Consider the following 24712-nt stretch of genomic DNA (forward strand, 5'->3'; position numbering starts at 1 on the left):
AACAACGTGGTAGTGGCTTCACCAATTAAATGGGCTCTTGGAAGGAAACTCATCTCATTCACAAGTCTGAGGATATTCTTGGTTCCCCATACATACTTCCCCCCACCCCATACATTTGTATAGAATTGTAGAGTTGGGTCTCCTAGTCCACCTAGCTGTCAACTTTGCCCTTTTCTTGCAAGGAATCCTATTCGAAATAAGGGAATTTCCCTTTTAAAAAGGGAAACATTGACAGCTATGCCTAGTCAAACCTCCTGCAATGCAGGAATCCTAATCTATGGAACTGAATGTAAAATCAAAATTGTGTCTCATGTTTACTTCTGTTTTGTTTCAGGGAGAAAGGGGAAAACCTGGCCTTCCTGGTGAAAAAGGAGATGCTGGAGAGCCTGTAAGTCGCCGTTATTTGACTGGGAAATAATCAAGTAAAATAAAACTTTGTTTAGGGAAACCTATTGAGAAACCTTCTCTGGGTGCTGTAAAAGCTGATTCATGCTATTTACACATTTGCTCAGATGACTACCATAATTTATTTTTTAAATTTTTAAATCTGAAGATCTCAGGGCAATTCACAACATAAAAATACAAAATAAGAACACAAATTATGAAGCAAGATTATGAAGGGAAGATTTATTTATAAAAATCAAAGGCCCTCATTTGTCATTGCATCTTCTGTAGCAATGCCCTTGCATACACTTCTGAAGGTCGCTGAATGGAGCCCAGGCAGATAAAAATGCAAGTACGAAAGACACTTCAAGCGAGAGACTGTACACAAGTGTTTATATGCTAATGTTAGAAGCCTCTGAGCCAAGAAGGGTGACGTGAAGTGCACTGATATATTGCATAAAAGAAACCTGGTGGAATGGAGAGAACCAGTGGGACATAGCTATCTCAGTATATAAACTCTACAGGAAGGGCAGAGAAGGATGTGCCAGAGGTGGTGTCGCTCTGTACATCAAAGGGAGCACTAAGCCCAGCAAGCTAGATATCCCAAGAGGGGAAGACTGCTCCACAGAATCACCCAGCAAGCTAGATATCCCCAAGAGGGGAAGACTGCTCCACAGAATCATTGTGGGTGGTAATACTGATGGTCCGTGAGTGAAGCGATTTCCCCTGACCCTGGGGGGAGTTTACAAAGCTAATTACCCTCTGTCATCTTTCTTTATTCCTTTGCCAATGATCTCTGGTTGCCGTGGGAGCTACTCCATTAAGGCAATTGGATCCGGAAGCCTCAACCCAGAATCTCACCTTGAGTGGGGCCCAGCATGAGACAGCCAGACTTGAGAGCCATTGGTGGATCTTCCCCTCTGCTACTCCTTGGCCCGCATGAGGGTTTCTCTGCCCATTAAGTAAGATTGGCAAGAGGCCTCAACCAGGCTTAGGCTACATTGAGTCACCCCACCCCTATATTTCCAGCCCTTTAACTTACATCTCTTTTTTGCCAGGTGTTGGCCAAGAAGCCAACAGTAACATATTCTACCCTCAGATTTATTTATTTGTTGCCTGCCTTTGGGGATCCACCTCTTTCAAAGCACAAACAAGGCAGGGTTATTCAGTCCTCTTTGGGATACAATTTGCTAACAGGGTGGAGTGTGTGTGTGTGTATTCCTTGTTCCCTCCTCTTTAAAAAAACCAAACCAAACCTGGGTACTTTTAGTTTGGGAGGTGGCGAGTTTCTCCCACATCTCCAAAGGGATGGTTACTCATATTGTTTGTTTTTAGTTTGGAAGATCAGGAAACAGCACTTCATTCATTTAAATTTTTTCCTTTGGTTTCATTTTCATGCACTCATTAGGTAGGGTTTTTTCCTTGGGTTTTCATTCTGATTTCAGTGGGGAGATTGAATGCCTTCCCTGGCTGTCCAGAAAACTAATTGAAACTTCCGGGTTAGCGCCATCGGTAATCTCGGAATTCCTCTGATCGTGAGGAATTTGCCCCGTGGGGATTTGGGTCAGGCCGCCATGGCGAAGGCGGAGACCCATTAAAAATCGCAGGTGCTGAAGCCTGTGAACGTGGGGATTCGGCTGGCACCTTTTGTGCCTCCCCTACTCACGGGGTGAGCGGCGCGGTGCTTTGAATCGACTGCTTTTTCCACGGAGCGAAGCCGCACAGCCGTTGCCGGAGAGCGCTGACCTTTTCCTGTGGTTAATCAGAAAACTAATTGAATTTCCATCAGCCAGTTAACCAGTTAGAGGTTTGGGGGCATGATCAGAGCTGCAGACCCACAAGAGCTCCCCCTTCTCATCCACGAAGGGAGAAACATCCCAGGCAAAGGCGTCTCTTTCACAAAGCTTTTAGAGTTTGCTAACTGCTGGTTTTATAAGCCAGACTGCTGTTGGAATTTTTATTCACTCAACTGTTTGGACTGTATGTAATGAGTGTTGGTTTTCTTTTAGTTTCCTTTGTAGCTAATCACCTTGTGGATCGAAAGTGGGGTACAAATAGTTTTATGTATTTAAACAGTAAATTAAATACACTGGGAGTCATCAAGTGAAGACAGGATTCTAAAGGCAGTTTGAATGCCTCCTTTCTATATCCCTGGGCCTTCATTTTCTGAGCAAAGAATGTGTGTTGCAACTTACTTTCACCACAGTTAGGGCTCGTTTACATCCTGCTTCTTCTGTGCCTAGAGATCACAGGGCTGGGTGCCTTTCCACTTGTCCCATGCTTTCTAGGGATGAATCCAAGTGGTTTTGCCTTTGCAAAGCTGGTTTCCCTGGGAAAACCCACTCCAGTGCTGAACTGGAGCAAATTTCAATCTGCAAAAACCCAACTGATGTTTGCTTCGAATTCAGCAGCAAAGGTTGGGTTTTCCCAGGTGACAATGGTGGAATGAACCCTTAGAATGGCTGCTTGTCTTCACCCACAATGACATACACGGAGTACATTAAAAGTTATAGAATGTTATTAATGTACAATCTTTCATGTCCTGTCCATTATAATAAAATGGCTTTTGCCTAAAAATCTTCAGATACTAGTGCATATGACAGCAGATGTCTGATTACTTTGTGCAAAGTGGTTTGTGACTTTTCTTATTATTACTTTATTCTAGGGGAAGCAAGGTGACCCAGGACCCATTGGTTACCAAGGCATGAAGGTATACTGTTGGTTAACGGATTGCTTAATTTGACTTTCTGTAGTTAAATTTTGTCTCCTTTCTTCATTTTGTAATGTGTTTTTCCCCTTGTCCTGTTTAGGGAGAAAAAGGTACCCGAGGTGACAAGGTAAGTGTGCCATTGATTAACAGTGCAACCCTACAGAAGAGTCTGCTCAATAATAATATAAAAAATCCAAAATGGTCCAGCAAGTCCACTCACCCTCATGGTGCCACGGTGTTGCTGGTGTCAAGGACCCAGAGAAGAATCCCAGGATTGGCCTCCTGTCCTGATGGGCGGAGCCAGTGAAAGCCCACGCTGCCTATCAGGAGCCAGATCCTAGCCTGCACCCAAGATTGACGAATGGAGGTGCAGACTCGGATCCAGGCTGGCCAGGGGGCAGAGCTGATGGAACAGAAGGGCTTCCCTCCCATCTGTGCCCTGGCCATTTAAACAATCCTTACCTGGAGCTCTTACCTATTCAGCTTTTACTAGGACCAAAATATCACAAATATCACAGTATAAAGCCCTGGCCATGAGCATCCAATTATAAGTAGCAATTTGGGGTTGAATACAAAGGCGTTTGTTTTGCTTTTTGTCAGAACCAAAACAGTTAAATTATGCTTTTGTTGCTTATAGATATGTCAGTGGTGATGGGTGGGAACTGAAATATTTTGTAAGTTTCCACTTACCCATCTTTTTTTTTTTTTAATGAGAGAACAATCTCTCCAGTTAGCGAGGGGATTCCTAGACTGTGGTCTGAGGACACATGATAAAGATGCCTTGCTGGATTTAAGCAGGTTTGGATCTGATCAATGCCAGGATGAAAAGCCACCTGGGATACAAATGAAAATAATAATAAATATACCTTCCCCCCTGGTTGGTTAGGTGATCACTGAGGCACATTTCAGTAGCTGGTACCACAAACTAAATCTTCTTCTCATCCACAGGGCTCAAGAGGTGCAAAAGGAGCCAAGGTATGTATTGGGGGTTTTTTTTTGGGGGGGGGGGTGGATGCTACTTGGAAAGTTATGCTGGAGACAACAAACATTGTTTTTACATTTATTGCATTTTTTTCCTTTCAGGGAGAGAAAGGCAGGCGTGGCATCGATGGTTTAGATGGCAAGAAGGTATGGTTAATATTTTCATGCACAGGGCACAATCTCTATGTTTTTCCTAACAAAGAAACATATGTAAGTCAGAGCAAATGTGCATGAAAAATATTTGCAACAGGGCCTGAAAAGGCTCATTCCAAGAAAATCACCACTAAATGTCTAAAGGTAAGAAGAACAGAGATGCAGAAGGAATAGGCAATGTGATGAGCATCCAAGCGCTTAGACGGGAAATCACCAAATGCTTAAGCTGGAATGCTGGAATGAGCAACTCAGATCTTTTTAGACTGCATTAAAGCTGTGTACACATTACCAACATAAAACATGGCTGGGTTCTTATTTTTCTGGGTTCAGGCAGAAGCTGGTTTGTGGGGAAATGCATCAAAACACAGGATGGATTCAGGGTAGATATGGAGTCAGGTTAATGTCATGGGCACAACACTTTCCAGACCAGGAGTGGGAGTCCACCGTTTGCAGAGCAGGTGGGGCTGCCTAAGTCTGAAGAACTGTTTGCCATGTATCAAAGCCAGTTGCTTCCATTATTATTATTTTTAGAAAGCTCACTGATTTAGTTTCTTTGGGTAATTTCACTTTCCGTGAATGCTATATAGTAGCCTGCTGCATGCTGCTGATCACAGGAAGAAGAAGCAACAACAATGGCAGATTATCAATCTGGACAACTTTTCTTTCCTTACAGGGTGAACAAGGATTTCATGGGTTACCTGGATGCAAAGGATCCCCAGGATTTGATGTACGTAGGTTCAACATATTAGATCACCCTAGGTTGGTAGCAGCAGAGATCTGAGTCTCCAATAGTGGGTGCAGGTTTTTAGATAGAGGGACATGTTTTATGTGTTTTTATCTTATGCCGGTCTACTGCAGCTGAGAGAATGAGCATGTGCACCCTCTACTTCTGCAGTTGCCTTATCGCCTATCTAGCATGTTTTATTTATGTATGGGGGTGCTTTTACCTTATGCTAGTCTATGACCGTAATAAATATTTGGATTGGATTGGATATAGGTGCACTCCTAGAGTCAGTGTGAGCAGCAGAATCTCACAAGTGGAGGAGAAAGTGCAACATGGGAAATTTTGAAATGCAGTGCTGGGAGATTGAGGGAGGCTGTGGCAGGACACATACCTGAGGGGGACAGTTAGATCCCAGAGAAAAATCAGCCCCTACCCTTGATGAGGATCATGGCAATATGTTAACATATGTGATTTATCTTTGTTTCCCACCTGCACTGATTGCAACAGGGCTTACAAGGACCTCCTGGGCCAAAAGGGGATCTAGGTCCTTATGGACCCAAAGGAAGAAAGGTGAATAATAATCTGTTTTCTTTGTTATGGCTTGGAGCAGTATAGCTATCTATTTAGGTCAGGGAACAGTTCTATGCTGAAAGTCAGGTAGTCAGGTGGAAATTGAACATGAACATTTCACCACACTTGCAGAACAACGCTTGGGGAAGAGGCCTAGTGAGTTGCACTGTTCCTGGATGTTGTTTTGCTAGGGCGACTTTGATTGCCTAAAATGATCATGCACCCTTTATCTGCTTTTGTGTGTGTGTGTGTGTGCGCGCGCGCAAAAGAAGTGTGATCAACATCATGGGGTTGAAAAACAATCTTACTGCAGCAAAATTTATGTTGTATTGAGGCTTCAAGTTTTCCTAGCAACACCTTTTCAAGAATGCACTGGGGGAAAGTTCTGGGGCAAAACAAAAATGCTCAGACATGGGGCTTTTAAGCAGGGTAAGTGTGGCTAAGCTCAGAATCTAGGTTTCCCAGAATACTTGTGAACAGGACTAGGAGGAAATTCTCCCATCACCAGCTGATTACTGAACATTGGTTCCTTCCAGTTTGGGGTCTACTGTGGTTCCTCTGAAAGTTCTTGAACTCTTGATCAAGGCTGGTGCCTGCACTCTGGGGCAGATCAAAATTATGCACGTGCTTACAGATTATAATTTAAAAACTGGACTGTTGAATTTAAAATAGTGAGTCATATTTAGTTTCACAATTCTGTTTTGTGTCTGGGTTTATTTCCTTCAAGGGAGAGCCTGGGCTTAGTGGAAGACCAGGGAGGACAGGAAACTCTGGAAGTCCTGGAGATAAGGTAAGGTTGAAGACATGGCCTGTAGATGATCACTCAGTTCTTTTCCTTACTGCAATGATGTCCTCAGTGTCTCTGCTACCTACACACTCTCTTTGCAAGGAGTCAGTTAAGGTGAAAAGGAGCTTGGTGTTCACCATGCTTAGTTTTCCCCACAAGTTCATGAAAGAAGAGCCATCTGGCAGTGAAACAACAATCCCTTTGCATTTGAGAAGATCTGTCTTTATACCCAGCTCTGATATGTGTTCTAAACGTCTATGGAGTTAGCGTAGTCAGGTTCCTGCTGAGACCCATGGCTCAGCTCAAGTATATTTCTGCCTGGGGCCCATTGGCTTCTGCTGTTCCCTGTTGCTGCCCAAAGGTGACGGTGGGCCAGAGAGCAAGCAGGGGTAATGAGAAAGGGGAGAAGTTGCCTCGCTCTTCTCCCTACCTCTGAGATATTATGAAGATTGGGACCCTGCGCCCTAAAATGGTGGGCTGCGTGAGCAGCGAAGGCTGGGAGGGAGAGCAGCATTGACATCTGCCGCCTGCCCACTCAGTTACTTGCAGAGGCCCAGAAAGAAAGGGGCAAGGGGCATCTTGCCTGAAAACCTTTAATTTGGCTTAAGTCACCTTACTGGCCAAAGTGGGGGCCCAGAGAGAGAGGATGAATTGTTCTCTCTAGAGGAGGCTATGCTTTTATCTTCATATCTCCCGGTATGCCCTCAAGGTCCATAAATAGCAACACCCTAGTGGTCCCGGGCCCTAAGGAAGTTAGATTGGCTTCAACCAGAGCCAGGGCCTTTTCAACACTGGCTCCGGCCTGGTGGAACGCTCTGCCTCATGAGACCAGGGCCCTGCAGGATCTGATTTCTATCCGCAGGGCTTGTAAGACAGAGTTGTTCCACCTGGCCTTTGGCTTGGAGCCAATTTGATTCCCTCCCCCTCAATATTTTAATGTTGTATTTTAATTTCGTTTTTAAGTTGTATTCATTCAATTTGTTTTTATTATTGCTTGTTAGCCACCCTGAGCCTGGCCTTGGCTGGGGAGGGTGGGGTATAAATAATAATAATAATAATAATAATAATAATAATAATAATAATAATAATTACAAAATTCAGTAACAGCCATTTTCCTTCAAGCTTTGGCTTCCAACCTGCTTTCATTTTTCATATGATTCATCCATTTGAAGAAACACCTGAAAGAACAAGACTGTGGAAGATTAGCAACTAAATAAAAGATACCCTCCCAATGCACCACTTTTTCAAATTTTGTTTGTGTAAGCGAATATGTCAATTTTGAATGACAACCCCAAAGAAGACCATCTTGTTTTAGTGGATATATCCATTTCTATTCTTGAGATCAACTCTTGTCATGTGGCGCACAGCTGGTGCCTGAGCTCCCAGTCACTTATTTTGGAATCCTTTCATTTTAATGTGCTTATTTCTTGTCTCGCATGTGTTTGTTTAGGGACCGCCTGGAGAGTCCGGAGCGCCTGGAGAGAAAGGAGAAATGGGAGATGAGGTAGACACGTAAAAATTCTCCATTGTCTAAATGACCAGATCGCTACACAGATTGATTTCAACATTTCTTTCCTTTTCTTATAGGGAAATCCTGGCCCAGATGGCCCCACGGGAGACAGGGTAAGGCTACTGTTTTCATTACAGGGGAAGTATGCCTGTTGGCTAGAGTAACCAACAATATGAGGACTCGAGGCACCAATTTTGAGTAATCCTCTGAAAACCCAACATAGCAGTAGTTGAGACATGGAGGGCTGATTAAAAGCCATGGGGATGACCTGGCACAGAATGCCGCGACCTGTGAAGTGCTGCAGCAAAGAACCTTTTTCAACTCCTGGCTCCAACCTTGTCACTGGAGGTTCTGGTGGCCTCAGTGGCTGGGGGTGCTTGTTTCCTACTCTGGTAGGTTTGCCAGCGGCAGTCCTTTTGGGTCAGGGATTACTTGACCACAGCACTCTGTGCTCTGGCAACGTCCAGACTGAACTATTGGAATATGCTCTGCACAGGGCTGCCCTTGAAGTTGCCACAAAGGCTTCAGATGGTCCAAAATGCAGCAGAGACACTATTGGCTGGGGTTCCATTCAGAACTCACATAATCCCCATTCTAAAACAGCTGCATTGGCTGCCAGTTCATTTCTGGGCCCAGTTCAAGGTGTTGACATGAGTGTTAAAGCCCTCAGTGACCACCTTAGAGATTCTTTCAGGAGTTAAGGGACAGTCTTTGTAGTTTCTTATAGGTTTGGGGGTGGCAGAATGAGAGAAGGCATTTTCTGTAGCAGCACCTAAGCTGTGGAATTTCCTCCTCTCAAAGGTGAGTTTTGCATAGTTTTTGTCATGTCCTGAAGACACACCTCTTTGACACCTGAGATACAACAGCAACAACAACAATGGCAAAACAATAATAAAGCAGAGGAAGCCCATTTTAAAAGCCTGATGGAATAAAAGAAAGCTTTGGCCTGCCACCAGAATGGTCAACAGAATGCACTCCCAGGGTAAAAATGTGCAGTCCAGGGAAACCACATACAAGGTGCCACAACCAAGAATGCCTTCTTCCCTGTTGCTCTGGGCTGCCTGAGGAATTGAGCATTGCCATCATTATTATCCTTTTATGAGGTTGATATATCCCTTAGGTCACAGCTGTCCCAGGAGATCTCCCCCTGACCCCAACATGTTCTCAACTACCTTCTCAATGGGCTTTTGAGGACAAGCTCTTATACTGCCTTCCCCACTCAGTTCTGCCAGATGAGAGAAAACCACAACACAGTCGCGTTGTCATGTAGCCATCAGATAACAAAGCTGACTGCTCTGGCTGTCAGTCAAATCCAGTGTGCTACAATTTCCTCATCTCTGACATGTTCTTTATCACACAGGGTGCAAATGGAGAAAGAGGGCCGCTAGGAAACCCTGGTACCCGTGGACCAAGAGGAGAAAAGGTAAACAAGCAAATCCCGAAATAATATTTCAGTAGAGCTTGTTGTCTTTCCACTCACTGCCTTATTCAATCTCAAGCATGCACAGAAGCTGTCCAAGGTGTACCAGGCCGAGAGATCTGCTATATGCTAGCTGGATTTGTTTTTGTCCTTAAATGGGGCCACTCAAAGTTCTGCGGCAGGCCCTGGCATTTTACCCTTCCCATGAGCAATGTCACAATGATCATGTGCCCTGTTCCTGCCTTATGGCCTGAAGCAAGTGCAGATAGCTTTAGCAGCCCTCAATTGCCAGTTCATAAGCTCTGGTCTCCAGCACTGACCTACCGCCTTCCCTCTCCTCCTGCCAGGGCTGCGTCAGAGCAAGGTATGAAAAATGTGCATTTGTTCAGTGCAGGACTTCCTCAAGGGGCCCTGCATCCCTTCCAAGACTGTGCTTCCTACCATATGTGTCTTGCCCAAATAGCCGTAAAACAGCAGGTGGGGTTGAGAAGGGGGAGGGAGTCACTGGCCCGTGGATGCAGCATGGCCCTCCAGGTCTCTCCGTTTGGCTGCAAGGCCTTTTTCAGGAAAGCACACCCTCCTGCCCCACGGCTGGCATCACACATGACGTCAGGTGTGGGGCAGGTAACGGCAGGGCTCCACAGGAACAACCCAGAGCTTACAGCTTCTGTGCTCTGCTCATCCATCAGCCAACGAGCAGTAGTCTGTCTAGTAGAAGAAAGGCACAAATATATCTTTAGAGCCGGCAAATGTAGTTGTCATTTGTGATATTCACAAGTTGCAGGAGGCATGAAGATGGCTACATAATGTAAAGATTCAAGCAAACCTTGTATGAGGTATGGAATAAAGTGCAAAGCTGTAGAGTGGTTTGGGTCAAACATTGCTGAAGTGCTTGAACATCTAAAAAAAGCCTTTTCCGTTTGCTTCCTAAATTACCCATTTCTATTAAAACCTGTTTATGTACTGAATTTCTTACAGCTATGTTGGCTTGGAGGATCTGCATGACTCACTGGGGAGTTCCTGGGTCGCATTCATATATTGGTGCTAAGCAAACCAAGAGCAGTGCAGTTGTAGAGGGGAGGGGAGAATGTTTCTTTTCAGGGAGAGGGTTCAGCTCCTCCATATGAACTGGGCGTAAGTAGGAAAATATTTTATATGTCTGTCCCAAGCTGAATCACCCAACAGGCACATGAGCTGGACAACTTGTAGAGTTTATCTATCCAAAACCAACATGGGCAGTGGCGCAACTTCTGCCAGGGAGAACGGAAAACTGTTCTGATGCCACTGAGAAAAATTAGTGCCGTTAAATTTAAAAAAAAACTTCAGTAAGCATCGTGCATTTAAATCATAGGTTCCCCTTCATTTCATCTGCTCAAGACCTCCCGGGGGGGGGGGGGGGAGACCTTGCATTCTACCATATAAACCTCAGGCATTGTCTTTTTCTCTTCCAGCTCACTTGGTCAGTCTGTAAGGTGTCTTTTGAAAACCTTATGGTGAAAATACATCTCTGTAACATTCAACTAACCCCACGGTCAACATTTTGAGCCTAAGCTCCCATTACATCAGTTCATCTGGCCCAATGTCAGCCAGAGCATGCTCTGTGTCCGAGCATGGGGTTGTTGTGGGGGATTTTTGGGGGAGTTGCCCTGGGCTTTCCCACTGAAAATCCATTCTTTAAAGCTGAATCAGATCAAACATCAATTCAGGTTTTCCGCAGATTGGCGCTTGTTCCAATTGAGCTTTAAAGAGGGTTTTCATCGGGAAAGCTCTGTAACAAAAAAAAAAGGGGGATGTGTATGCTCCAACACAGAGCTTTTAAATCATGGACCATGCCTGGGAAGAGTGGAGGAGAGGTAAGTGAGGCTAAGCTCTTAGACATCCTCCCAAGTAAGGGCTATAGAACGGCAGCCTTAAAGGCCCACCTCCTTTCCTCTGTTAGGGTTGTGCGGTGCAAGAGCTTGTCTTGGACTCTGCCCATTGTGCATCCTTTCGTTTGAGTCGTGTGTCACTGTGTGTCTGGTGTGAAGAAACCTCCTGTCCTAACTGCAAACAGTTTGCTCTCTGCTGTCATGCATAGTGGAAATGGAGCCCGTACAAACATACAAACCCATAAATCAGCTTGATGTGCTGGGCAGGCACAGCAGGAGGAAAGTTCAAGTCTCATCTAAATTTCAGTTTCCTGTTTACATCTCATGTTTTCACAAACAGCAGTTCGACTGTACTTTGTGAACCAGATGTGGATAGATGTGCCAGCAGAGTGCCTTAAATTAGGGCTCTTTGAAAGGGAGGAAAGAGGGGAGCTCCCAAGGTTTAGGCGCTTTCACAAATGCTGATCTTCAGAATTCATTTGAGCCTCTTCCACAGACAGCAAGCGTTCAACAGCCACTCCTCTGCTTACCCCAGCTTCTCTAATTCCATATAAAATGTTGGACAAGTTGCTCGTTTCTGTTTGCCAGGCTTTCTCTCTGAAGGGCTGTCCTGAGGCATCAGCATTAAAGTGCTCTGAGCTTAACCCAACCATTATGACTTCTTGCAGGTGTGGAATATGGTGTTCTAGACACTCTATTTCCAAGCAGATTGACAGGAAAGTACTTTTTCATTGTCATTAGATGCTTACTGTGTTGATTCAGTTACCTAAGAATGGATGTGGGCCTTGAGCCAGATTCATTAGCACAATGAAAAAGAGCACCTGTGCCCCCTCCAGCAGCTCTGTGGGGCAAAAACCAGGAAAGTCAAATACCCATCATACAGGTGTCATCACACACACATGTAAACATTTAAGTATAGTTGCTGCATCAGGTTTGGAGCTATAATCTGCAGGCAAAAGACCCAGGATGGGGCAGCAATACTGCTGAAGTGTTGCTTGTTTGTTTATAGTTCTAAATAAACAATATAAAATAATTGGTTCAGCATCACATTACAAAATACAGTTGTTTCTTGCTTGTAATGCACAGTTAACCTGCCTTCCCTCAAGGTTGCACATCTGTTGTAGGCATATCACATTTTTCAAGTACTGTACTCACACAACAGCATATTTTCCATAGGAAAAATGTGGTTCTTCTGTAGTACTAGAGCTGGAATTAGGGTAGTAGTCATTCTTAGAAGGCAAGGGTGCTCCCATCCTGGAGGGAAGCAGAACAGAACTTGGTCCCTCCTGCCATTTTGTCTTTTGTGCCTCTCTGGAAGCCTCTTCAGATCAGTCCAGTCTGGTACCTCTCCCCTGCCTGCCTGCCTGCCTGCCTGCCTGCCCTCTCCTCTCTGCCTGTCAGAGGAAGGAAAAAAAGATTCTTCCTCAGAGTGAGGCATTCTCAGTGAGGTGGTCTAGGCAAGGGCCTGCCAGTCTCTTTTGTTAATTCCTTAAGTTTAGAGAATGCCTAGCCATCCTGGAAAAGCAGCCATGATACAGGAACTCTCCCACGGTGGCTTTCTGTAAGGAAAGACTCCACTTCCCTTCCTCAGAGTGAGGCAGAGAAAGGGACAAGGCACAGCGCTGCCGTGTTGCCAACAGCAAAAACAATAAAAATAAGAGAAGCAGGAGAAGGGGCAGCAGTGGGAGGGGCAGTTGTTTTCTTACCTTCAAGTGGCACCAGATCTGACGCTATCCCGGAGAGGTAGCTCAGACTGAGGGAGAAGGTCTGGCCCAAGGCCACCCAGTGAGCTTTGCGACTGGGCTGAAATTGGGCCTGGGTTTCTCTAGTGCTGCCCTTACCTATTGCAAGACGTTGAAAATATACTCTTATGGATGTGATAGGGCAAGGGCAAAAAGCAACCAAATGTTTAGGTGTTATCTTGTGTTTGTGCAGGGAAATGTACATTCTGAACTGGTACTTCTGTCAGGGTCACTTATTTCTCCTTTTAAGACCAAGAATCGGATTATGTGAGAGCAGCTTCTCCAGCTTTGCAGAGAACTGGCTGCTGATATCTCTGGCTCCCAATGCACAAGGCAGAAGCTGCGGCATTTCCTGATTTTTCAGTGCAGCCAAATACTCCGCTCATGTCAAGGTTTTACACCACTGAGAAGGAAGAGGGGCTGCCATGTGCTTTTTGGGATGGGCCGCTGCTCTAATGTATTCATTTCGGCAAACAAAGAAAAAACTGTCCTCTAAAGGTACCCGAAGGAGTCTGGCCCTCCATTGCAGGGGCCATCAGAAGTGGAGGACTCAGCCCCAGCCTCACAGCCTCTACTCATCATGGCTGATGGAAGCTGTAGCCCCACTCCTGCTCCATTGCCATATACACTACAGTGCTGCTTTCCTCTTGGAAAGTGGGCTGGCAAGTGACTTTTTCTCCACGAGTGATTTCTCAGCTGTGGGGCTGCAAGAAGCCATTCTGCTTCCCATCAGAACCCCACGTTCTTTTAATTAATACAAATCAGCTCAGCAAGGCCACCAGGGAGCTGTTGGTAAATACAGTTTCCACGTATGCCACTATCCTGGCTTCTTGCCCTTCTCTTGTGTAACAATCCCATAGGTACTTGCACAACAATATCTTGGCAGCCTGCAGAAAGTAAGCGCTGCACAGAGAGAATTTGAAATTGTCCAGACCATTTTTTAAGCAAGAGTGTAGCCTTGGTTGAGCTATGAGTAGAGTCATTCATAGTGAATTTCTGCTGATAAAGGACTGAGAAGAGAAGGGCCAAAGTGGGTGGGATTTTGGCTGTGGGCAAAGGGCCAGCCTGATCCATGGATGCCCTGCCATATACAAACCCTTCCCACGCAAGCGGACACGGGACTCATCCACACTCCTGCTTGTCTCAGCCTTTCTAGGCATGGGCCCAAGCAGTTTTCCTTGTGCCCCACCACTTTCCCTGGGAAAACCCTCTGTTTACTGCTGAATTGGAAGAAACTTCAGTCCGCAAAAAACCTGAATAATGTTTGTTCTGATTCAGCAGCAAACAGAGGGTTTTCCCAGGGGGAGCAGTCGGGCAAATGGAAGTGTGGATGAGCCCCCATTTGCATGCAGAATTTGCACACCTGCTCAGTTGCTGCTGTGCTGACTCAGCATTCAAACAGACCAGTCACTCATATGGCTCACGTGGAATACTTACATGGGCAAGTCATTTATCCTCCTTGATTTATCCTCATGTTTCTTTTGGCCCATTTGAAACTACTGGACTTACTTCTCAGGAATCATGTTTAAAACTTGAGTTTTCAGGTCTTCTGGAAACCATTCTCTTGGATTATGGTAATGACGATCCCATATTCATGTCAAAACTCAAATGGCTGATGTGAACGTGAGCAAGCTGTGAACAAAACCATTCTATCTGTTGCTGATCCACATGTCACAAACTCCTCTGGAGCACAACACCCCCCAAAAAGAGGGGGGAAACCTGTCATTTTAAAAAAAGTGTTACTGCTCTATGTGTCCAGCACTATGATGCCAAGAGTTTATTTTTGTCATCCTACAACACCCCCTCCAAATGTGTCCATTTTGTTGAAAAATGTTTTAGCATTAAAAAAGTATTTTACTGAGCACTCCTGCACGTCCCCTGCTGTGATGCCAAAGGGTTTTTGTGACTCACATGTGTCCTTTTTAAAAAATTAGACTTCAGTCCCACCTTCTTAGATGGCTGTCATTCACTGTGGTCAATGTGGGCTAACCAGGTTAGTCATCGCTGCTCTAGAGATTTTCTGCTTGATATGGGTTGGTCTCGTCTCTGCTGATTACAGGGGAAATCCAGCACAATTAGATATGGAGAAGACCACCTTGTTCCTGTAACTGTCGTGTTTGCTTGCTCTTCCATTCTGCAAAGTATTTTTGTTGATGCCTTTTCAATTTCTTCTTGTTTTTAGGGTGACCCAGGGCCACAGGGTGACCAAGGACGAGAAGGACCTTTTGGACCGCCTGGAGAGCCAGTAAGCCATTCTCCACCCACTTGATAGTCCATATCTGTTGTATGGGCAGAGGCAAAAGGCAAGCTAATGCATGCGAGGGAACCAGAGACCAGCTCAGAAACCCTGCCAGGTCTACAGCAGCTAGAGATAGCTCTTAGACTCTTCTCCACACCCCTTGTCTGGTTTGCATGTTACCTCTGACCCACAATGAAAGCTGGAAATTGCCATGTGTTGGTTGAGAAAATTTCAACAAAATGAATTTTTGGCAGGGAACAATGTAATGAAGTAACAGTGCTAAAATTAATGAAAATAGACCAATAAGTGTCAAGCGTCAAGAAAAATCAGGCAAGGGGTGGGGAACTTGTGGCTCTCCAGAAGTTGCTGGAGGTGAACAAAGGGAGGGCCACAGTTTCCCAGTCCTTGAAATAAGACTTGGTCCTTTCACTTTGGGCTCTTTAGCACTCAATCGGCACAAACAACAATTCTGGTTTTCCCCAGGTTGCCATTTCTTCCAATCTGTTGCTAAAGAGCAGGTTTTCCCTTGGAAAAGGAGTGGGGCAAAGGGAAAACTACTTGGACCCGTGCCTAAAAAGTGTGGATCTTGCGGGAAACCACTCAGATGTGTGATTTCTAGGCACAGGAGAAGCAGAAGTGTGGAAGAACCCTTGGTGAATGAGAAAACCTTGGCTGCACCCTGAATATCTTGAAACTCATAGTATAGGGTTGTGCAGATGCTATTAATGACACAACCAGTTTGGTCTTAATGATGTTTTATTACATTTTCAATTTTTTACCTTTCCTAGTTGCCCAAGTGTACCCCGGGGGGTAGCATATCCTTCCTCAGGTTCCAGGAATTTTCGTCCTGTTTTTCGAGAAAGGATTCTTTGCTCTGGTCTGTTTGCCAAAATGGATCCCATCCAGTCTGTTGTGAAGTACCAGCAATAGTATTGAGTGTAGTTGAAATTAAATGCAGGTGTTCTCTGTCAGAAGGAATAATTAAAAACAGCCTGCTAGAAGAAAAGCTGGCATAAGTCCCACCCTGGAGATGAGAGCCTTCCCCAAATCCGTTGGCCCACACTGGTTGGTGCAGGAGCTGTCCGCCTGCACTGTGCAGCACAGAAAGCAGCTCAGAAGTTGGTGTTGATGCATTCTTCAAAATGGGGGAGGGCAGCTGCACAGCTACCCAAGGGATGTTACGCCACAATTATTTGATCTGACCATAGTAAGATATGTACATTTTAAGATGTTTAAGATACATACATGGACAGTGTGATGTAGGCACTTGAATTTGTGACTAAAAGGACAAATAATTCATCATTTGAACTGACGTGAACATCATAAAAATCTGAAGCCTGCCTTTTAGGAAAGAAGGAGGACTGGCTACAAGTTTTGGGGAAATGCAGAGGCTGTGGAATAGACCAACTGATTCTGTCTTGTTCCCTCCTCTTTCCTGGCAAAACCAGAGTGGAGGCTGGACGGGGTAACCTTTGAGGTCTTCCAGCCCTACAATTCCATGATCCTACTAGCGCTTTGCTTTTGTGAAGTTACAGTGAATTTCTGGTTCTTCAGTCTACAGCACAGGAATGTTGACCCTGCTTAATTCCAGCACCCACCTCCAAATAAAAAATGGTCCTTATTCCCTTCCAGGGCACATTTGTTAACAATATGTACCCTTCGCTCATTTTCCCCTCCCCAAGACAGATGTTGCCTTTCATTTAGTTCCTATGACAGCTTTGGCCGTTCTTTTTGAGGGGGAGAGAAAAGTCAAATTCTTACACCTTCTGCCAGGAAATGCTGTCTCATGCTGTCCATGCCTTCTAACCCCATTCTATGACACAAAGAAATTGGACTGTGTGACATTTTCCAGTTGCTTCCTATTAGTTATTCTTGTGCACGTTGATCTAGAAAATGGTTCAGCATTACTGCCCTGGGCTCCTTTGGGAAGAAGGTGGAATATAAAGTGAGTGAGTGAGTGAGTGAGTGAACGAACAAACAAACAAACAAACAAACAAACAAATGCATTCAGGTTACACAGGTCAGCCTGTGAATAAAGCATCAGTAGCCCAAGCCATGGCTACTCAGAAGTGTGTCCAGTTGGATTTGCTCTCTTATATTGCATCTGAGTGCAACTCGGAACTGCTAGATCCAGATTGGCCCGTCAAGTCATTCACATTTCAGTTCTGCCAATCCATCATGAAATCATATAGCCGATATGCCAAAGGGATTCACCAGGAGGTCATTGAGGGAGTTTGGAGCTGAGGCTTTTGCTCTTTGCACAACTTTATGCTGACCACATATTTTGAAGGGTGAAGCCATTGAGATGTCTTCCCATTTTTCTAGGGTGAAGCAGGCCCAGCTGGTCCTAAAGGGTACAGAGGAGATGAAGGCCCTTCTGGACCGGAGGTTAGTATATTCTAATGTCCATGATTAGGGGAACTATTCCTTGCCTCAAGAGCTTAAAATGCCACACACTTCATCGACAGCAATGTTGCAGAATGCTGTGCTGCAGACGTCTCCTGGGGCTCAGAGAGCATCGTGTGTTTTCATGACATACAGAGTTATACATCAAAGGCTACTTAGAAGACATGGAATCTAGTAGGGCTTCTGTCCCTGTTTGCTCCTCTGGGCAAACCCCACTTACACCCCTGGCCAACCCCCTCCCAGCCCCAATAGTTAGGACTTCAAAGTGAACTACTTCGAAGGGCTTTCAAAGGGCTTTCAAACTGCCCTTTGTAAACATCCTTTTCAATGGAAACTTGATCAGTTAAAAAAAAAGTTGCCATTTGCAGTATCTCAGCAACTCATTTGCAAATACAGCCCTATCTGGAAAGCCCATAGAGTCCTATAGAACGTTAAAGGCAAACTATGTATTTATTTAGTATTTAAGGCACCAGAGGATGATTCAGATTTAAGGCACCAGAGGATGATGTTTGAGTCTCAACAAGTGCTGTCCGTATGGCAATGACTTAGATGCTTTCCCCTATGTGCTTTATAGGGTCCTAAAGGACTGCCTGGCCCACCTGGATTACCTGGAGAAACTGGCTTGATGGGTGACAGGGTGAGTGTCCTAAAGGAAGCGTGCAAAACATGAGAGAAGACCACCGAGCTGGACCAGGAGGACTCTTCCTCCCAGCTCCTTGGGAAGCAACTTCACCAGACTTGAGAAGCAAATGGTGGCCGGGAGGAGAGGGGAACAGAGCAAACCAGGCGCTCACTGGAGTGTCTGAGGAGAAAATGGCGGGAGGGGAGGAGAAATCCATCCCCATCTGAGAGCGGCTGCTGTGCTTCGCTTACTTCTCCCTCAGGCTCCCTCCATGTCCCTTTCGCTCCCTCGCCCACCTGCCAGATGCAGCGCTGCTGAGGAGAAAAGGGGAAGCAGGGCTTCCCCAGCCCAGTGGCGTAGCGTGGGTTGTCAGCACCCGGGGCAAGGCAAGTAATTTGCGCCCCCTAACCCATGGATTTGCCCTAACCCCAGATGTTGCGCCCAGTGCGGCTGGCCCCCCCTGCACCCCCCACGCTACGCCACTGCCCCAGAGCCCCGTTGTCATTGCTGCCTCTCTCGCGAACCTGCAAGAAACCAGGGCTGCTGTGTCCAGTCACCAGTCACGGGCTCCAGAACAACCGTCAGCCCCACCTCTTTCCTCTTGGGTTCCCCCCCACACACACACCTCTGTTTCTCTTGCCAGCCACCCTCCCTTCATCCCGCTCTTTCTAGCCATGCCCACAATGGCGTTCAGGTGGGAACCGGCACTCTTTTTTCTAGGGGGGAAAAAGCACTGCCTGTAACATAAAGTTCTCTGGTGGCTAACAATGAGTTGATCCCATGGAGCCTGCCAGCTTAAGGACTGCCAGACTAAGGACATACAAGGTTCATAAACTAAACTTTGACGTCTCCTCTTGGTTTTGGAACTTCCTCTTAGGGAGAAGATGGCCGAGCAGGAAATGGCACAGATGGTTTCCCCGGTTTCCCGGTGAGTTTCACTCCAGAAGGCCAAAGTTTAAGAAAGAATTCAGACAAAGCTTATTACCACTTGCATTCTTTTTTGTTTAACTTTCTATTTTCGTTCTCTTCCTAAGGGATATCCTGGCAACAGGGGTGATCCTGGGGCTAACGTAAGTCTCAGTCTCTCCTTTCTTTACTCTTGGTACTCAGGCATGCCATATCTCCTCCCAAGTCCCTGCACACACAGGTTGAAAGTATCAAGCATTGAAATCATATGCTGGTATATTTGTTAATATACAGTAATATACAGAACAGTAACGTGGAACAGCTTTAGAGCTGATACTTGTAGTTTTTTTGAAAAGATAAACAAGATCTTTGGGAGATTTTCAGGTAACACTATTATTTGGAGAGAAAAGTGTGATGGTGAATTATTGTACTAGTCTGTTGGTAAAAGCAACGTAAATGGAAAGCAGGATGCAAGCAGACTTCTCCAAGTTTAGGCTACAAGAACTTTTCATAAATTTCTTCTCTGACTCAGATCAAAACATTGCTGGCTGCCATCCTATGTCACTACCAGCCCTTTCAGCCCCTGCCAGCAGTCCATACCCAACACAGTACCCTCTTCCCTTCCCACAAGTGGGAACTGTTGCCCTCAGGAGGACTACATATCCCATGGTCCCTGGTGCTTTGTGCCCCAGTGCTCTGCTAATCAATATAGAAGAGAGGAAGGGGGAAATCTATTCCTTTACATCCATCCTTGTTGCTTCCACCATCACTTGTCAGAAAAGGGATGAGATAATTGGGGGGTGGATGGCAGGGATGAGCAAGCATTCTTCTGAGCCCTTGGATTGGTTCAGAAGGATAATATGAATTGTGTTCATATTTTCACCACAAGAAATTCTGTTGTTCCCAATTTAATCCAAAGCAAATTTGAGAGAGCTTGCCCTTTGTACTAAAAGGCGTTTCCTTGGCTAAGAATCTTACTGCAAATTGTAAACAGTACACTAATAATTGTTTGCCTAATGTTTCTAATAAGCATATGAGAGGTTTTGCCCACATTCTACCCAAAATTGCCTTGCAGTGCAGTGGAGGCAGATGATTGCCCTGAATGTAGCTTGGTAACAAAAGGTCTAAGTCCAACAGATGGAATGTATCTGAATGCCTTCTGGTGATCTCTTGCCTGCAATCAAGCATGTTGACAAGAAGCAGAGAGCGCTGTGTCTGCTGCAGTCTATGGACAATGCCTCTTTCCATGGTTAACTGCAGGAGCTGAGTGCCACGTGGTTTGTATACTTCTGCTCAATGGCCTTATATCTTCCCTTTTCAGGGTACCAAAGGCTATCCTGGTCCGAAAGGCGATGAAGGAGAGATCGGAGACCCAGGGCTGGAAGTAAGTAAAAGAATGGGATAGATTATTCCCTTATGCAATATAATCCATGAGTTTTATTTCCCACCACACATCTTTATTTGAAATATATGATAAAGTATTCAGCAATATTATTCAATACTTTAACACCCATCCATTATACTATTCAAAAATATGTTGAGGGAGTAATAGAAAACTTGTCTGGACAGATAGGGAAGTGAGAGTGTGTATTTGGAAAGAATTGAGTTGCCTTGGTCATGGGAGACAGGCAGAACAGGAGAAGAAAATGTGGAGACCAAATTTCTGTTCCCTTTTAGACACGACAAAATAACTCCTATTTACCAAGTCTTTGAAAAAAACTAACTGAAATAAGTGATGACACAGAAAAGTGAACACACACTTTGGCCAACTTTAGCTGAGTTCACCATCTGAGACAACAGCTGGAATTAGAAATATGCAAATACCTACAGATGAAACATTCTTGATTCAAGTACGTGCTGTGGAAACAAATGGGGATTCCTAAATGCATTTAGGTTTGCAGTTTACATTTCTTATAGACATTAATTGATATCTATTTGTTTAAGAATTTATGTCAATATAGTGTACAATTCATTCTAAACAATATAAAAATGCATATTAAAACCAGCTTAAAATCAGACAACCTAAAACCCAAGATAGAAGAAAGAACATTAATAAACACCAGTTGAAATAATAATGAAATATACATTATTTGCTATCAAAGGCTTGAGTGAACAGGACAGTCTTAGTCTAGTGCTGCAAAGATAGCAATGGTGGTACCAGGCAAATGTTCCTGGGAAAGGCCAGTTGAAGGGCCAACACAGAAAAGGCCTAACATTTGAAGGCTTGAATATCCATTAGCAAGGCCTCAGATGATGATCTCAGCAAATAGACAGGCTCATGACAGAGATGGTGTGTGATGGGCAGGTACAGTGAATTTAACTACCAAAGACTGGAGCATTTGTTTGGGGGTTTTGAATTTACAAAAAAATATGACGAAGGAGGAAATGATAGAAGTTTATAAACTTATGAGCAGTAGGGAGTGAGTGGATAAAGGAGATTCTTCTCCCACTTTCATAACATTAGATCTCGGGATCACTCAATTAATCTTCGTTTTGCATGGGAGTTCCATTCTGAACCCCTGCATGAGTCGGTGGAGCACATGTAAGCCTGCTCTGCCCTGTTCCACCCCTGCCCCATTCTGCCCCTTTCCATGTTGTCTTTATGACATTTTGGGGCTAATTTCTATGCCATGCACAGGATCGTGATTGCATGTCATGCAGACATGCCTAAATCAGTTGTTGCCTGTACATAAAAGGCAGCACCATTTCATACAGTGAATAAATAACTTATGGAACTCACTATAAAAACATTATAGGACCAATTTTCAGGCTTTTTATCAAAGCTATGGGTGACAATGGAGTGATTTATCTTTTCAAAATATGTGTGAATTACTATAAATGTATAGATGTCATTGCATTCAGGTTTGTGTGCTGAGCACAGGTAAGATTTATATATTTCTCATCTGTTCACATGTTGCAGGTTCTCCTGAGAGTGCCGTGTTGTGGCTCTTGCACCTTCCATACCTGGGGGGAAAGTGACATGCAACCCACTACTTAGATAGGAAGTGATCTCACAGAAGCTAATTGACCAGTTTGATTGCTCAGTTGTCATAGTAAGAAAGTTGAGCAAAGGCAGCCCAGAAGTCCTTCTCTTGAATGTCTTCTTTAACACAGAAAAGAGTGTAAGCGTCCCCTTAGGAAACAGGTGTCTTTTTCTTCCAGAGCAATGCAACTGGGACCCGAGGCATGAAAGGAGCCAAAGGTTACAGAGGACCAGAAGGGCCCCCAGTGAGTAATAAAGTTCCCACTAACTATGGATTATGAAGGAACGGGCCTTTGGGGAGCTACTTGGGATATATTATTATAGAGTAATACAATAACTGACTAGCTAGTAGTCTTTTATCAAAATGCCTTAGGTAACAAATTGCACCTGAGCCAATGCTCAGTGCTCTTACGAGGATAGCAACAAGAATATCTTCACAACTCTCAAGAAGAAGAAATATCAACCACAACATTCTAAGGCATTTTCATTGGCAGAGATTCTAATCCTCATAGCCAGATGACTATGAGTACAAGTGGGGAGGTGTATAATTTGGATTATGAGTAATTAAAAGAACTACAGTGGGGATCCCTTGGTTTTAATTTTTGGTGAGAGGTGTTTGGTTAGGAGGGTTTCCTGTTTTTGAGGGGTGTTGCCAGATTATTTCTTTGTCTGACATAGCTTTCTCTCTGGAATTTGTCTGATGCAACTAAGTATTCTCCTGGCACTTGTACAATGTGTTGTTTTCCAGGGACCTGCAGGACCCAGAGGCCCTCCAGGACCAGATGTGAGTAAAACTGGCCTTACATGACACTTGGGTCCTTCTCTTAGTGAAGGGTTGAGTGATTATGGAGGGAAGTGTTCAGCAAAGCAAAACAGAGTAGAGATGCACTCTGGCTTGTCCTAACAAAGCTCAGTCCCTGAGTCAGTAACTTTCCCTTCTTAGCTTTCAGTAGTATTTCTAGCTATCTGTCTTTCCTTCTGATGATCTGACTTTAAAGTACAGAAAACAGAGGTGACTTGTTTTGGACCTTCCTTACAGCCTTGCATTTTCTTTCTCTGGTAGGCACCCCAGATACAGCCTTTGCCCCCTCCTTGTTCCTTATGCCAGTTCTGAGATTTATACCCGCATTGGGGAGGCTCCCACAACCCATAGACTAACTTGGTTTTAAGCTCATTGTCTGTACAGTACTGTAGTCAGCTAAGAGGGGACAACTTCAGAATGGCAGATCAAATGGCCATCTTTCCAGGAAGCAAGGAATAAGCACCCATTCACAATATTAACTAGAATTCATTACTTTAGCCTGAAATCAAGACTAAAGTGACAGTGTTGTTTCCACCAATGGAAACTTCCCTCTTTGCTTCCTGCTTCTTAGATAATGCTCCACAAATGCAGCCTGCCCTCTCAGAAAAACATCTAATGCTTCACATGCTGCCTGGTGAATTGATTGCTAAATGTGACAGGGCTATTTTCTTGGGCTATAACAGCCATGAAGGACCCAGCTAAAGGGGAGTGAAGAATGAATCTTAATTTCCAAGACCTGGGTGACACCAATGTTTCTTCATTTGTTTTCAGGAATGTGAAATTTTGGATATCATCATGAAAATGTGCTGTAAGTATTCTGACTCCTACTGTTGCAGAATTAGCACTAATTAGCCTAACCACTGACCAAGTCAGAATAAGAAACAATAGGTTTCTTGGCTTTAACCAAGCTTCACACCATCACATTGATTCTGGGATCCAAGTCTTCATGTTTCTAAATGGATTCAGCCCCAGTGTTACAAAACCAGAGAGCCAGCTTGGCTCTAGTCAACAGAAGTCATTGCCCAGAGTCATCTGAAAACCAGTTGGATCTATACAGCAAGGGCCCATTATCAATTCCCCCCCCCCCGATCAGGTCCCAAGGGCCAGTCTATTGATTTTTTTTGGACCAATAACAAGCCTTGTATCCTATCTTCCTCTAATTCAATTTTTTTAAGTGGCTAGCGTGACTCAAGCTTGGAGGGGACTTCAGTACTCCATTAAGTACTGTATTTCTGGTGTGAACCCAAGAGAAAGGGAAATTGAAACCTGATTCTGTGTGCTGCCTGTTTTGGCAAAGAAGTTCACAGGCTAAGGCTCTTAATTTGTTTTCATCCTTTATTTATATTTTGAAGGTATTAAACGTTTGCATCTACTATTGAATATCATCCAAGCAAATTATTTCCTACATTCCAAAAACCGCAAAGAAATGATAAGAGAGATTATTTACAATGTTTGGGAAAGGCCTCCCCTGTGCATGCTGTCTGCAGTCCCAGTTTTAACTAGTTGAGCAACTCTGTTGCACTGGGAATTAGGATTTCCTGTGTACCTTATCTTCATCCTTGTTACATTTGCTGCTTAACAAACTCTGTGGTTATTTTCCAGAGTTTATTAAACACTAAATGTGATTTCATTATTAATTGCAGTCAGGGATGTCAAACAATCCCAAAATATGTGTTCCCGCTGAAATGTCCTTCAGCATTTTTATTATACTTCCCTCTTTACTTTTTGCTAAGTAGCATATGCTGGATTTGAAAAAGAAAACATCTGGGATATGAAAATCATCTTAAAGTTTACCTACTATCAGGGAGAAAGTTTTCAACATCCTCATATTGATATTTAATTTCAGTGCTCTTTAGAGTCACAGTGAGTTTGAAGTAGATTCTCAGCATATTTGTTTGTTTTCTT

The 24712-nt window shown here is 44.4% G+C and overlaps 1 protein-coding gene across 3 annotated transcripts in view; it reads left to right on the plus strand.

Moving 5' to 3' along the window:
• Positions 1-24712, plus strand: part of COL6A1 (collagen type VI alpha 1 chain) — a 46011-nt gene that overhangs the window by 20839 nt on the left and 460 nt on the right. The window contains exons 9-29 of one of the 3 annotated variants that reach the window (XM_083708521.1): positions 335-388; positions 3050-3094; positions 3195-3221; positions 4043-4069; positions 4178-4222; positions 4902-4955; positions 5460-5522; positions 6250-6312; positions 7760-7813; positions 7897-7932; positions 9180-9242; positions 15032-15094; positions 17414-17476; positions 18069-18131; positions 18994-19044; positions 19151-19186; positions 20344-20406; positions 22185-22250; positions 22754-22789; positions 23579-23615; positions 24654-24712. In XM_083708521.1, the coding sequence (XP_083564647.1) occupies positions 335-388; positions 3050-3094; positions 3195-3221; positions 4043-4069; positions 4178-4222; positions 4902-4955; positions 5460-5522; positions 6250-6312; positions 7760-7813; positions 7897-7932; positions 9180-9242; positions 15032-15094; positions 17414-17476; positions 18069-18131; positions 18994-19044; positions 19151-19186; positions 20344-20406; positions 22185-22250; positions 22754-22789; positions 23579-23615; positions 24654-24685 (1041 nt within the window). In that variant the 3' untranslated portion in view covers positions 24686-24712. Of the gene's footprint in view, positions 1-334; positions 389-3049; positions 3095-3194; positions 3222-4042; positions 4070-4177; positions 4223-4901; positions 4956-5459; positions 5523-6249; positions 6313-7759; positions 7814-7896; positions 7933-9179; positions 9243-15031; positions 15095-17413; positions 17477-18068; positions 18468-18607; positions 19045-19150; positions 19187-20343; positions 20407-22184; positions 22251-22753; positions 22790-23578; positions 23616-24653 lie in introns of those variants that run through there. The other 2 variants (XM_083708520.1, XR_014557350.1) reach the window with 2 other exon arrangements.

Source organism: Podarcis gaigeae (genome assembly GCF_964106915.1).
Source record: "Podarcis gaigeae genome assembly, chromosome: 1".
NCBI classification, from domain to species: Eukaryota; Metazoa; Chordata; class Lepidosauria; order Squamata; family Lacertidae; genus Podarcis; species Podarcis gaigeae.